Source organism: Zosterops lateralis, assembly GCF_965231275.1.
Source record: "Zosterops lateralis genome assembly, chromosome: 5".
Taxonomy (NCBI): Eukaryota; Metazoa; Chordata; class Aves; order Passeriformes; family Zosteropidae; genus Zosterops; species Zosterops lateralis.
In genome coordinates this window covers 1,000,867-1,014,109 of record NC_139766.1, presented here as the reverse complement: position 1 = coordinate 1,014,109, position 13,243 = coordinate 1,000,867, and the positions used below count along the sequence as shown (strand labels likewise).

The 13,243-nt window shown below is 48.1% G+C and overlaps 1 protein-coding gene across 2 annotated transcripts; it reads left to right on the top strand.

The window, feature by feature from the left end:
* Positions 1–3,084: 3,084 nt before the first annotated feature.
* On the top strand, positions 3,085–10,062 carry SPR (sepiapterin reductase; the record flags this gene model as incomplete). 2 transcript variants are annotated; one of them, XR_014590031.1, is made up of 4 exons in its annotated part: positions 3,085–3,433; positions 7,338–7,628; positions 9,380–9,922; positions 10,009–10,062. XR_014590031.1 is itself a non-coding variant. In XM_083860788.1 (3 exons), the coding sequence occupies 3 exons, from the start codon at positions 3,085–3,087 to the stop codon at positions 9,568–9,570; spliced, it is 831 nt and encodes a 276-aa protein (XP_083716914.1). In that variant the 3' UTR covers positions 9,571–10,062. The 2 variants fall into 2 exon arrangements, 1 of the variants encoding a protein (XP_083716914.1); XM_083860788.1 differs by having other exon boundaries at positions 9,380–10,062.
* Between the last annotated feature and the right edge of the window lie 3,181 nt (positions 10,063–13,243).

Genomic DNA, 13,243 nt, shown 5'->3' with positions numbered 1-13,243 from the left:
CGAGGCTTGAAATCAACCCCAAAGTTCCAGAATTGTCTGTTTCAGGGGTCAAACCCTCTGGGCTCTGTAACAAACCCAAGGCTTGAAATCAACCCCAAAGTTCAGGAACATTAACCCCAAAGTTTCAGGAGTTTGTCCAGGCTCTGTGACAAACCCGAGGCTTGAAATGAACCCCAAAGTTCTGGAATTGTCTTTTTCAGGGGTTGGACTGTTTGGGCTCTGTGACAAACCCAAGGCTTGAAATCAACCCCGAAGTTCAGGAACATTAACCTCAAAATTTCAGGAGTTTGTCCAGGCTCTGTAACAAAATTGAAGCTTGAAATCAACCCCAAAGTTCAGGAACATTAACCCCAAAGTCTCAGGAATCTCTCCAGGCTCCGTAACAAAACTGAGGCTTAAAATCAACCCCAAAGTTCTGGAATTGTCTGTTTCAGGGGTTGGACTGTTTGGGCTCTGTGACAAACCCGAGGCTTGAAATCAACCCCAAAGTCCAGAAACATTAACCCCAAATTTTCAGGAATCTGTCCGGGCTCTGTGACAAAACTGAGGCTTGAAATCAACCCCAAAGTTTAGGAACATTAACCTCAATATTTCAGGACTCTGTCCTGGCTCTGTAACAAACCCGAGGCTTGAAATCAACCCCAAAGTTCCAGAATTGTCTGTTTCAGGGGTCAAACCCTCTGGGCTCTGTAACAAACCCAAGGCTTGAAATCAACCCCAAAGTTCAGGAACATTAACCCCAAAGTTTCAGGAGTTTGTCCAGGCTCTGTGACAAACCCGAGGCTTGAAATGAACCCCAAAGTTCTGGAATTGTCTGTTTCAGGGGTGGGTCTGTTTGGGCTCTGTGACAAACCCGAGGCTTGAAATCAACCCCAAAGTTCAGGAACATCAACCCCAAAGTCTCAGGACTCTGTCCGGGCTCTGTAACAAACCCAAGGCTTGAAATCAACCCCGAAGTTCAGGAACATTAACCCCAAAGTCTCAGGAGTTTGTCCAGGCTCTGTGACAAGCCCCTGAAGTTGGTAGAGACACTAAACCCCATCTCAAAGCCGTTCCCACCCATCCCATCCTGCAGAGAATTGTTTGTAAGGACATTAACATTACACATGAACACATTAATTGTTTGTAAGGACATTAAAATTACACATGAACACATTAATTATTTGTAAGGACATTAACATTACACATGAACACATTAATTGTTTTTAAGGACATTAACATTACACATGAACACATTAATTGTTTTTAAGGACATTAACATTACACATGAACACATTAATTGTTTGTGAGGACATTAAAATCACACATGAACACATTAATTGTTTGTGAGGACATTAACATTACATATGAACACATTAATTGTTTGTGAGGACATTAACATTACACATGAACACATTAATTGTTTTTAAGGACATTAACACATCATAAAGAAGCTCCTGCAGGGATCCTGCCCTGTCCCAGCTCCTGCTGGGAGCTCTGAGCTCCAAGGACACAGCGGGATCTTCCCCCAAAACCCAGCAGCAGGAATTCCTGCAGGGATATCTCAGTGTCAAGGTCTTCTCCTTTGGAAGCAGCTGGGTGTTGGTGTTATCACTTTGTGTTGGGAAAAGTGCCCCTTATCAGGTGCTGTCCTTGCTGCAGTGGGATGGAGAGCTGGAATCCCAGGCTGGATATCACCGCTGAGGAGTTCTGGAATTTCTGGACAGGAATTTCAAATCACAGGGACAGGAATTTCAAATCACCAAAATGGGAATTTCAAATCACCAAAATGGGAATTTCAAATCACAGGGACAGGAATTTCAAATCACAGGAATTTCAAATCACTGAGGTGGGAATTTCAAATCACAGGAATTTCAAATCACTGAGGTGGGAATTTCAAATCACAGGAATTTCAAATCACAGGGACAGGAATTTCAAATCACTGAGGTGGGAATTTCAAATCACAGGAATTTCAAATCACTGAGGTGGGAATTTCAAATCACAGGAATTTCAAATCACTGAGGTGGGAATTTCAAATCACAGGAATTTCAAATCACAGGAACAGGAATTTCAAATCACAGGGACAGGAATTTCAAATCACCAAAATGGGAATTTCAAATCACAGGAACAGGAATTTCAAATCACAGGGACAGGAATTTCAAATCACCAAAATGGGAATTTCAAATCACAGGGACAGGAATTTCAAATCACAGGAATTTCAAATCACAGGGACAGGAATTTCAAATTACAGGAATTTCAAATCACAGGGACAGGAATTTCAAATCACAGGAATTTCAAATCACTGAGACAGGAATTTCAAATCACAGGGACAGGAATTTCAAATCACTGAGGTGGGAAATTCAAAACACAGGGACAGGAATTTCAAATCACAGGAATTTCAAAACACAGGAATTTCAAATCACAGGGACAGGAATTTCAAATCACAGAAATGGGAATTTCAAATCACAGGGACAGGAATTTCAAATCACAGGAATTTCAAATCACTGAGGTGGGAATTTCAAATCGTGGGAATTTCAAATCACAAGAATTTCAAATCACAGGGACAGGAATTTCAAATCACTGAGGTGGGAATTTCAAATCACAGAGTCAGGAATTTCAAATCACAGGGACAGGAATTTCAAATCACTGAGGTTGGAATTTAAAATCACTGAATGGTTTGGGTTGGGAGGGATCTTAAATCCCATCCCATTCCACCCCTGCCATGGGCAGGAACATCTCCCACTGTCCCAGGGGGATCCAACCTGGCCTTGGACATTCCCAGGGATCCAGGGGCAGCCCCAGCAAATGTTCCCGCCCCTTTTCCCGGTCCATTCCCGCTCCTTTTCCCATTCCCGCTCCTTTTCCCGGTTCTGTTCCCGCCTCTCCCTCACGGAACCCTCATCCCCTCACAGCGTCCGCAAGGGGGCGCCCCTCTCCCACCGCGCCCCCTCAGCGCTCAGCCGGGCCAAGCCCACCCTGCGCTGACCAATCAGATGCGTCAGCGCTGCCCGCGCTCTGAGAGCGACCAATCACAGAGCGAGATCGGCGGGGGCTTGAATGGGGCGGGGGGCAGATTGCCACGCCCCCTTCACGCTGATTTCCGGGATGGAGCCGGGACCGGGACCGGGATCGGGTCCATGGGCCGCCACCGCCTGCGTGATCACCGGCGCTTCCCGCGGCTTCGGCCGCAGCCTGGCGCGGCTCCTGGCGCCGCAGCTGGGGCCCGGCTCGGCGCTGGTGCTGCTGGCGCGCTCCGCCGAGGCGCTGGCCCAGCTGGCGGCCGAGCTGCGCCCCGGGACCGCCGGGATTAACACCGGGAGTGACACCGGGCTGCGGGTGCAGTGCGTGCCCGCTGACCTGGGCTGCCCGGAGGGGCTGCGGAGGGCGGGGGATGCCCTGCGGGAGCTGCTGCAGGACGGGACCTTTGGCCGCCTGCTGCTGGTCAATAACGCCGGTAAGGACAGCGCTGTCCCCGCCTGTCCCCTCCCCTGTCCTCCCCCGGGCCGAGGCCGGGTCACCCCTGCCTGGTTCCGGCCCTGCCGGGGCTCCCCGCGGGCCTGGGGTGCCAGAAAGTGAGCCATGAGTGTAAAGGGGCTGCGGGTTTGGGATGCCAGAAAGTGAGCCATGAGTGTAAAGGAGCTGCGGGCTGGGGGTGCCAGAAAGTGAGCCATGAGTGTAAAGGGGCTGCGGGTTTGGGGTGCCAGAAAGTGAGCCATGAATGTAAAGGAGCTGCGGGCTGGGGGTGCCAGAAAGTGAGCCCAAAGGGTAAAGGGGCTGCGGGCTGGGGGTGCCAGAAAGTGAGCCATGAGTGTAAAGGGGCTGCGGGCCTGGGGGTGCCAGAAAGTGAGCCATGGGTGTAAAGGGGCTGCGGGTTTGGGGTGCCGGAAAGTGAGCCATGAGTGTAAAGGGGCTGCGGGCTGGGGGTGCCAGAAAGTGAGCCATGAGTGTAAAGGGGCTGCGGGCTGGGGGTGCCAGAAAGTGAACCATGAGTGTAAAGGGGCTGCGGGCTGGGGGTGCCAGAAAGTGAACCATGGGTGTAAAGGGGCTGCGGACTGGGGGTGCCAGAAAGTGAACCATGGGTGTAAAGGAGCTGCGGGACTGAGGTGCCAGAAAGTGAGCCATGAGTGTAAAGGGGCTGCGGGCTGGGGGTGCCAGAAAGTGAGCCATGGGCGTAAAGGAGCTGCAGGGGTTTCACCTTGTCTGATTTCACCCCTCTCTGATTTCTCCCCTATCTGATTTCACCCCTGTCTGATTTCTCCCTGATTTCATCCCGTCTGATTTTGTAGAAATTTTTTCCGTGGAGGGCAGGGACAAGGAACTCTGCAGAGCTGAGATGTTCTAGAAACACGGGGGTTTATTATTCCAAGGGTGGTGGGTAAAGAGGGCTTTGCCTTCAGCCACCAGCCTGGGCTGGAGCAAAGCCCTAAAGAGAGAATGGGGAGAGAGAGAGAGAAGAGAGCTCAGGGGGAAAAACGGGGCAGGAGCAGGGGAAAAACGTGGGGAGAAAACAGGAGCAAGTGAGGGGAGAGAGAGGAGAGGGGATGGGCCAAGAGAGGTGAGGGAAGAGGGTGAGAGGGCCAGAGGAGAGAGGTGAGGGCAAAAGGGAGGAGAGCCAGGACAAGAGAGCGATCCTCTTGTTCCAATCCATTCCATCTCTTTTTGTGTTGAATATTCTAATTTACAGTGACCAACCGGCGTGAGATACAAAACCTACAGACTTTGCCTGCAGCCTGTGAGAACTACTACATCACCATGTCATTTTATATTCTAAACTCTACAGACTCCTTTCTCATGCCCTTGTTCCCAAATGTCTTTGCCAAGGTGGAAAGGCAACGTTCTTGTCTTTTGTTTTCCTGTCTCCAGCTCATCCCCGTCTTCCTGCCTGCCATGCTCACATCTCCAAACTGGCTTTCATTCCTATTTCACTCACAGGTTTTACATCTGCAGTATTTTTTACCATGCAGTCATATCCATAAGTCCTTCCTGTCCCGTCTTTCCCAACATGATTTCACTTTGTCTGATTTCACCCTGTCTGATTTCACACTGATTTCACCCTTGTCTGATTTCACCCTGATTTCAGCCCTTTCTGATTTCACCATGTCCAGGAGCTGGTTTAATAAAGGAATTAATTCCGGGGTCAGTTTATTAATGGAATTAATTGTCCCTGGCAGTGCTGGGCTGCTCTCAAGCTTCTCCTGTGCCATAGGAACAGTTGGTTCCCCTCCTGCACCTTCTTCTCCCCAAATCCAAACCTTCAGACAAACCTCCTTGTGGGTTTTTACTCGTGTTTTTAATGCTTTCGGTGCCCCTTTTTTACCCAAAACTCACCCATGGGTGCCAGCAGGGAATGGGTGCTCCAGGATTTGGGTGTGCACTGGCGGAGGTGTAACATCTGTAACAACTCCTTTTTCCATCTTTTTGGGATTGTCCCAGCACAGGGTTTGGAGCACCTTGAGATAGTGAAAAGTGTCCCTTCCATGGCAGGGTGGGGACTGGACATCCTTGTGATTTATTAACAAACTATGGATATTGATTTAATACCAATATCCAACTATGACGGGCAAAGACTCTCTAACAGTTTAAAGTTAGAAAGTGTGTGTTTATTTATGTTTATTACGACACCAGAATCGCTCCCAAATACACAAATACCTCAATCCACAGATGATCACAGGGACTTTTATGTCCAGGAATATTGAATACCCAAAACACAAATGCACATTCATAACTCTGGTACATCCCATTCCCCGCTTTGTACAGTAATTAGCCCAAAAATTAATTAAGCATGGGGAGTTTGTTCTCTGAAATGGGTCAGTGGTCTTTTTTATGGGGTGGGTCCTAAAATGATGAAGTAAGATGGGTCTTCCTCTCTTTGGCTTTTTAACCTTTGACAGCTGAATCCTGTTTTTTTCCAGGACTGTTTGATCTATGATTGTATTGTATTCATGGGGTTTATTGATTATTCAGGGTGCAAAAGCCTGGTTTGACAGGTTCCCTGATTTATCAGTTCCTTCCATGATTTATCAGCTCCTTCCATGGTTTATCAGTTCCTTCAATGATTTATCAATTCCTTCCCTGATTTGTCAGTTATTTCCATGATTTATCAGTTCCTTCAATGATTTATCAGTTCCTCCCATGATTTATCAGTTCCTCCCATGATTTATCAATTCCTTCAATGATTTATCAGTTCCTTCAATGATTTATCAGTTCCTCCCATGATTTATCAGTTCCTCCCATGATTTATCAATTCCTTCAATGATTTATCAGTTCCTTCAATGATTTATCAATTCCTTCCCTGATTTGTCAGTTCTTCCCATGATTTATCAGTTCCTTCAATGATTTATCAGTTCCTTCCATGATTTATCAGTTCCTTCAATGATTTATCAGTTCCTCCCATGATTTATCAGTTCCTCCCGTGATTTATCAGTTCCTCCCATGATTTATCAGTTCCTTCCATGATTTATCAGTTCCTCCCATGATTTATCAGTTCCTTCCCTGATTTATCAGTTCCTTCCATGATTTATCAGTTCCTTCCCTGATTTATCAGTTCCTTCAATGATTTATCAGTTCCTTCAATGATTTATCAATTCCTTCCCTGATTTGTCAGTTCTTCCCATGATTTATCAGTTCCTCCCATGATTTATCAGTTCCTCCCATGATTTATCAATTCCTTCAATGATTTATCAGTTCCTTCAATGATTTATCAGTTCCTTTCCTGATTTATCAGTTCCTCCCATGATTTATCAGTTCCTTCAATGGTTTATCAGTTCCATCCATGATTTATCAGTTCCTTCCCTGATTTATCAGTTATTTCCATGATTTATCAGTTCCTCCCATGATTTATCAGTTCCTTCAATGATTTATCAGTTCCTTCCATGATTTATCAGTTCCTCCCATGGTTTATCAGTTCCTTCCATGATTTATCAGTTCCTTCCATGATTTATCAGTTATTTCCATGATTTATCAGTTCCTTTTATGATTTATCAGTTCCTCCCATGTTTTATCAGTTCTTCCATGATTTATCAGTTCTTTCCATGATTTATCAGTTCCTTCAATGATTTATCAGTTCCTTCCCTGATTTATCAGTTCCTTCAATGATTTATCAGTTCCTTCAATGATTTATCAGTTCCTCCCATGATTTATCAGTTCCTCCCATGATTTATCAGTTCCTCCCATGATTTATCAGTTCCTCCCATGATTTATCAGTTCCTTCAGTCTGACTTCTGTGCACAAAAGGGAAGTTTTTGCTCCCTTACTTCAACAGTATTTATTTTAACTAAAATCTTTAATTCTTCTAAATCAATGCTTCACTTGAAGCCCCCACCCAACCCAAGCCATCCCATCCCATTTTCCATCCCCAGGCTCTTTGGGAGACATCTCCAAATCCTTCCTGGACCTCACCGACCTGGAGGAGATCAACACCTACTTCTCCTTCAACATCAGCTCCGCTCTGTGCCTGACCTCCAGTGCCCTGAGAGCCTTTGGGGCCCGGCCTGGCTGCAGCAGGACCGTGGTGAACATCTCCTCCCTGTGTGCCCTGGAGCCTTTCCCCAGCTGGGCTCTGTACTGCTCGGGGAAAGCTGCCAGGGACATGATGTTCAGGGTGCTGGCCAAGGAGGAGCCTGAGATTCGAGTGCTCAGCTATGCCCCTGGTGAGGAGAGAGACTGCCTGCTGCTCCTCCAGCCCCTCCTGCCCTGGGGATGGGGTTAAATCACATCCCTGAGCTCCTCCTGCCCTGGGGATGGGGTTAAATCACATCCCTGGGCAGACTCTGCTCCTCCAGCTCCTCCTGCCCTGGGGATGGGGTTAAATCACATCCCTGGGCAGACTCTGCTCCTCCAGCTCCTCCTGGCCTGGGGATGGGGTTAAATCACATCCCTGAGCCCCTCCTGCCCTGGGGATGGGGTTAAATCACATCCCTGAGCCCCTCTTGGCCCTGGGGATGGGGTTAAATCACATCCCTGAGCCCCTCCTGGCCCTGGGGATGGGGTTAAATCACATCCCTGAGCCCCTCCTGGCCCTGGGGATGGGGTTAAATCACATCCCTGAGCCCCTCCTGGCCCTGGGGATGGGGTTAAATCACATCCCTGAGCCCCTCCTGGCCCTGGGGATGGGGTTAAATCACATCCCTGAGCCCCCAGCTCCTCCTGGCCCTGGGGATGGGGTTAAATCACATCCCTGAGCCCCTCCTGGCCTGGGGATGGGGTTAAATCACATCCCTGAGCCTCTCCTGGCCCTGGGGATGGGGTTAAATCACATCCCTGAGCTCCTCCTGCCCCTGGGGATGGGGGTTAAATCACATCCCTGAGCCCCTCCTGCCCCTGGGGATGGGGGTTTGGGGGTCCAGCCCTGCCCCTGTGCCCCCAGCTCTGGGCAGGGGCAGTGGGAGCTCAGTGACCTGGGCTGGGTGGGGGAGCTGGGCTCAGACAGGGAGATTGGGGAATTCTAGACTGGGATGGGGGGGGAAGGATTTTAAAATCTATCCTTTCTTGGGTAGGAATGTTATTTTGGGATGATCTGGTTTTCTGTATAAAATAACCTCAGAGTTTCCCAAGATCCCATCTCATCCTGCCCTCTGGGCATTCCCTGTGTCCTGTCCCTGCAGCCCTTGGCCCCAGTCCCTCTCCAGCTCTCCTGGAGTTTTCCCCTTCAGGGACTCGGAGCATTCCCTGCACTTTTCCCTTCTCCAGGGGAACATTCCCAGCTCTCCCAGAGCTGAGGGGCTCCAGAATCCTGGAATGGGTTGGATTGGATGTGACCTTAAATCCCACCCCATCCATGGGCAGGGACAATCCCACTGTCCCAGGTGGATCCAACCTGGCCTGGGACATTCCCAGGGATCCAGGGGCAGCCCCAGCAAATGTGGGAATTCCATTCCCAGCAATTCCTGCCCAAGATCCCAGCCCAATGTCCCCTTTCCCAGTGGGATCCATTCCCTGTGTCCTGTCCCTGCAGCCCTTGGCCCCAGTCCCTCTCCAGCTCTCCTGGAGTTTTCCCCTTCAGGGACTCGGAGCATTCCCTGCACTTTTCCCTTCTCCAGGGGAACATTCCCAGCTCTCCCAGCCTGGTTTCCCCGTTACATTTACATTCTCTATAAACCCGTGAGTGTTTACAAAGGACATTCCCCCCGTTCTCCAAAAGCTCTTTGGAGGTTTCTGTGGGGATGCTCAAGGGAGCAAAGAGAGGGTTTGACCTGGAACAACCTCTCTGGATCCATTCCTGGATGGGAAATCTCCTTGCAGGGAATATTTCCCAAAACCAGTGAATTTTTGGGCACTCATCCCCTGACCATGAACCTCAGAGAGGAAAATGAGCTCTGAATTTTCCTTTCTGCTTTGAATTTTTTTTATTTTTTTTTCCTGATTTTTCTTTTTCTTTTTTTTTCTTTTTCCTTTCCCCCAGGCCCTCTGGACACAGACATGCAGCTCCTGGCTCGGACCAGCACTGCAGACCCTGTGCTGAGGCAGCAATTCCAGAGGATGCAGGAGAAGGGGCAGCTCATCGAGTGCTCTGTGTCAGCCCAGAAGCTGCTCAGGCTCCTGCAGGAGGATTCCTTCCCCTCTGGAGCCCATGTGGATTTCTATGACATCTGAATCCCTCCACCTTTGCCTTCCAGCTCTTTCCTGGTGCCTCCAGCAGGATCTGGTTCAAATCCTGGCATTTGGGGAGATTTTAAGACACCTCTGTGTGCCTTATAAACACCCCTGGTGTCCTTTTTTGGGGGTTGAGGAGCAGCTCCTGCTGGTGGGCCCTCTCTGGGAGGAGCTGGAATCCCTCAGCTCCTGGGGGATTTGGGAGCAGAGGTGGCTTTTCCCAATGGGATGGCCCTGGAAGGTTCAAACTGCCCCACACAGGAGGGGACACGAGGTCTGTGCCAGCCCCAAAGGAGCCAACAGCAGGGTCAGAGCTGTCCCTGTGTGTGTCCCCTTTGTCCCACAGGAGCAGGTCCCCAAGGGGCTGTTCCTGGGGTGGGGATGTCCCCCCAAAAGCCCAGCTAGAGCTCTGTGTGTCCCCTTTGTGCCACAGGACAGGTCCCCAAGGGGCTGTTCCTGGGGTGGGGATGTCCCCCTGGAGCCCTGACTGGAGCTGTCTGTGTCCCTTTTGTCCCCAAGGAGCTGTCCTGTTCCTGGGGTGGTGATGTCCCCATAAAACCCCAACTAGGACCTTGTGTGTGTCCCCTTTGTCCCCCAGGAGCCATTCCTGGGGTGTTGATGTCCCCCCAGAGCCCTGACTGGAGCTGTGTGTCCCCTTTGTCCCCCAGGAGCCATTCCTGGGGTGTTGATGTCCCCATGGAGTTGTGTGTCCCCTGTGTGTCCCCTTTGTCCCACAGGACAGGTCCCCAAGGAGCCATTCCCATTCCTGGGGCATTGATGTCCCCCCAGAGCCCCCTCACTCTGTCCCCTGCTCACCAGAATCTCCCACTCCTCCTGCAGGCCTGGGGTTGTCTCAGAATTCTCTGTTAAAACTCACCAAAGCCTCTCCCTGTGCTCTTTTTCCCCAGAGATCTGTAATCACCAGGAGAGGGAGCTGGACCAGGAGGAATTGGGAATTTTGGGAGCCTGGCTGGGGTCAGCAGCTCACAGGAACCTGCTCAGAGCAAAGACACAGCCCTGAGTTCAGATTTTGGGTCCAAGCTTTTTTTGGAGCTTCAGCCCCTTCCTTTTAATTATTTATGAGGTTTTTTTGGTCGTTTTCCCATCAGATTCCAGCAGGCACAGACACACAGAGAATATTTTCTTCTGCAAAGCTGATGCAGGAGAGTTGTTTTGGAGCCCTTGGAAATGCCCAGTGCCTTTCTGTGCCCCCTCCACCCCAACCCTGCAGCTCAGAGTTTGTCCCCCCTGGCTTTTCAATCATTAAAAGTTCTAAATTCATTAAAATCACAAAGTTTGTGAATTCCTGGTGGGATGGGAGGGGGATCCTGGGTTAAGCACTGGCACCAAAATTCCCCCCTGGAGTCGTGTCCTCCCCTCTCTGAGGCCTTTAATTAATTTTGTGTTCATTTAATCCTGTCAAGCTCCTAAATCCCTCCTTTCCCAGCCTGGTTTCAGCTTTCCTGCCTGCCTGGGAAACTTTCTTTAGCAATAAATCTCCTCCTCTGCTGCTCCCAGCCCTGGCAATGGGAATGTTGTTCTGGGATTTGATCCCTGTGGGGTTTATGAAGCCAGGGAAGTTTCTCTGGACTGGTTGATGTTAAAATATCCTCTCTGCATCCATGTGGGGTTTTTTTCCCATCTCTTATTGGGCAGGAATATTTTTTTGGGGATGTGGATTTCTGCGGAAAATACTCCCAGGTGTCAACATCCCCTGGGTATCACTTTCCCCAGGGAACCAGCATCCTCCAGGGACCTGCCTCACCCTGGGGACCAAAATCCCCTGGGTACCAAAATCCCCCTGGGTACCAAAACCCCCAGGGTTTAGATAAACATCCCCTGGATATCAAAACTCCCTGGGTACCAAAATCCCCTGGGTACCAGAATTCATCAGGTACCAAAATCCCCAGGGTTTAGATAAACATCCCCTGGATACCAAAACTCCCTGGGTACCAAAACTCCCTGGGTACCAAAATCCCCTGGGTACCAAAATCCCCCTGGGTACCAAAACCCCCAGGGTTTAGATAAACATCCCCTGGATACCAAAACTCCCTGGGTACCAAAATCCCCTGGGTACCAGAATTCATCAGGTACCAAAATCTCCTGGGTGCCAAAATCCCCTGGGGACCAAAATCCCCTGGGCACCAGAATTCATCAGGTACCAATATCCCTCATGTACCAGCAACCCCTGAGTACCAAAATCCCCCAGGGATCAAAATCCCTCATGCACTAAAATCCCCTGGGTACCAAAATCCCCCTGGGCACCAGAATTTGTCAAGTACCATTATCCCTCATGTACCAGCATCCCCTGGGAACCAAAATCCCTCATGCACTAAAATCCCCTGGGTACCAAAATTCCCTGGGTACCAACATCCCTCCTGTACCAAAATCCCCATGGCACCAAAATCCCCTGGGTATCAAAATCCCCCAGGTGCCAAAACCCCCTGGGTGCCAAAATTCCACATGTACCAGCATCTTTGGGCACCAAAATCCCCCAGGTTTGATACCAGCATTCCCTGAGTATCAAAATCACCCAGGCACCAAAATCCCCTGGGTGCCAAAATCCCCTGGGCACCAGCATTCATCAGGTACCAAAATCCCCTGAGTACCAAAATCCCCTGGGGACCAAGATCCCCCGGGCACCAAAATCCCCAAAATTCCACATGTAGCAGCGTTTTTAGGTGCCAAAAATCCCCTGGGTACCAAAATCCCCTGGATACCAAAATTTCCATGATACCAACATCACTCCAGGTACCAGCATCCCCTGGGTGCCAAACTCCCCTGGGTGCCAAAATTCCACATGTACCAGCACCTTTGGGTGCCAAAATCCCCTGGGTGCCAAAATCCCCTGGGTACAAACATCACCCTGAGTACCAAAATCCTCCATTCACCAGCACCTTTGGGTGCCAAAATCCCCTGGGTGCCAGCATGACTCCAGTACCAGGATTCTCTAGGTTTATTTCCATTTATTTCCATTTATTTCAATTTATTTCCATTATTTACATTTATTTCCATTATTTCCATTATTTCAATTTATTTCCATTTATTTATATTATTTCCATTATTTCCATCATTTCCAATTATTTCCATTATTCCCATTATTTCCATTTATTTCCATTATTTCCATTTATTTCCATTATTTCAATTTATTTCCATTATTTCCATTTATTTCAATTTATTTCCATTATTTACATTTATTTCAATTTATTTCCATTATTTACATTTATTTCCATTATTTCCATTTATTTCCATTATTTCAATTTATTTCCATTATTTCCATTTATTTCAATTTATTTCCATTTATTTATATTATTTCTATTATTTCCATCATTTCCAATTATTTCCATTATTTCCATTATTTCCATTATTTCCATTTCTTTCCATTATTTCCATTTCTTTCCATTATTTGAATTTATTTCCAATTATTTACATTTATTTCCATTATTTGAATTTATTTCCATTATTTCCATTATTTCCATTTATTTCAATTTATTTCCATTATTTCCATTATTTCCATTATTTCCATTTATTTCAATTTATTTCCATTATTTCCATTATTTCCATTATTTCCATTTATTTCCATTATTTACATTTATTTCAATTTATTTCCATTATTTCCATTATTTCCAATTATTTCAATTTATTTCCATTATTTCCATTATTTCAATTTATT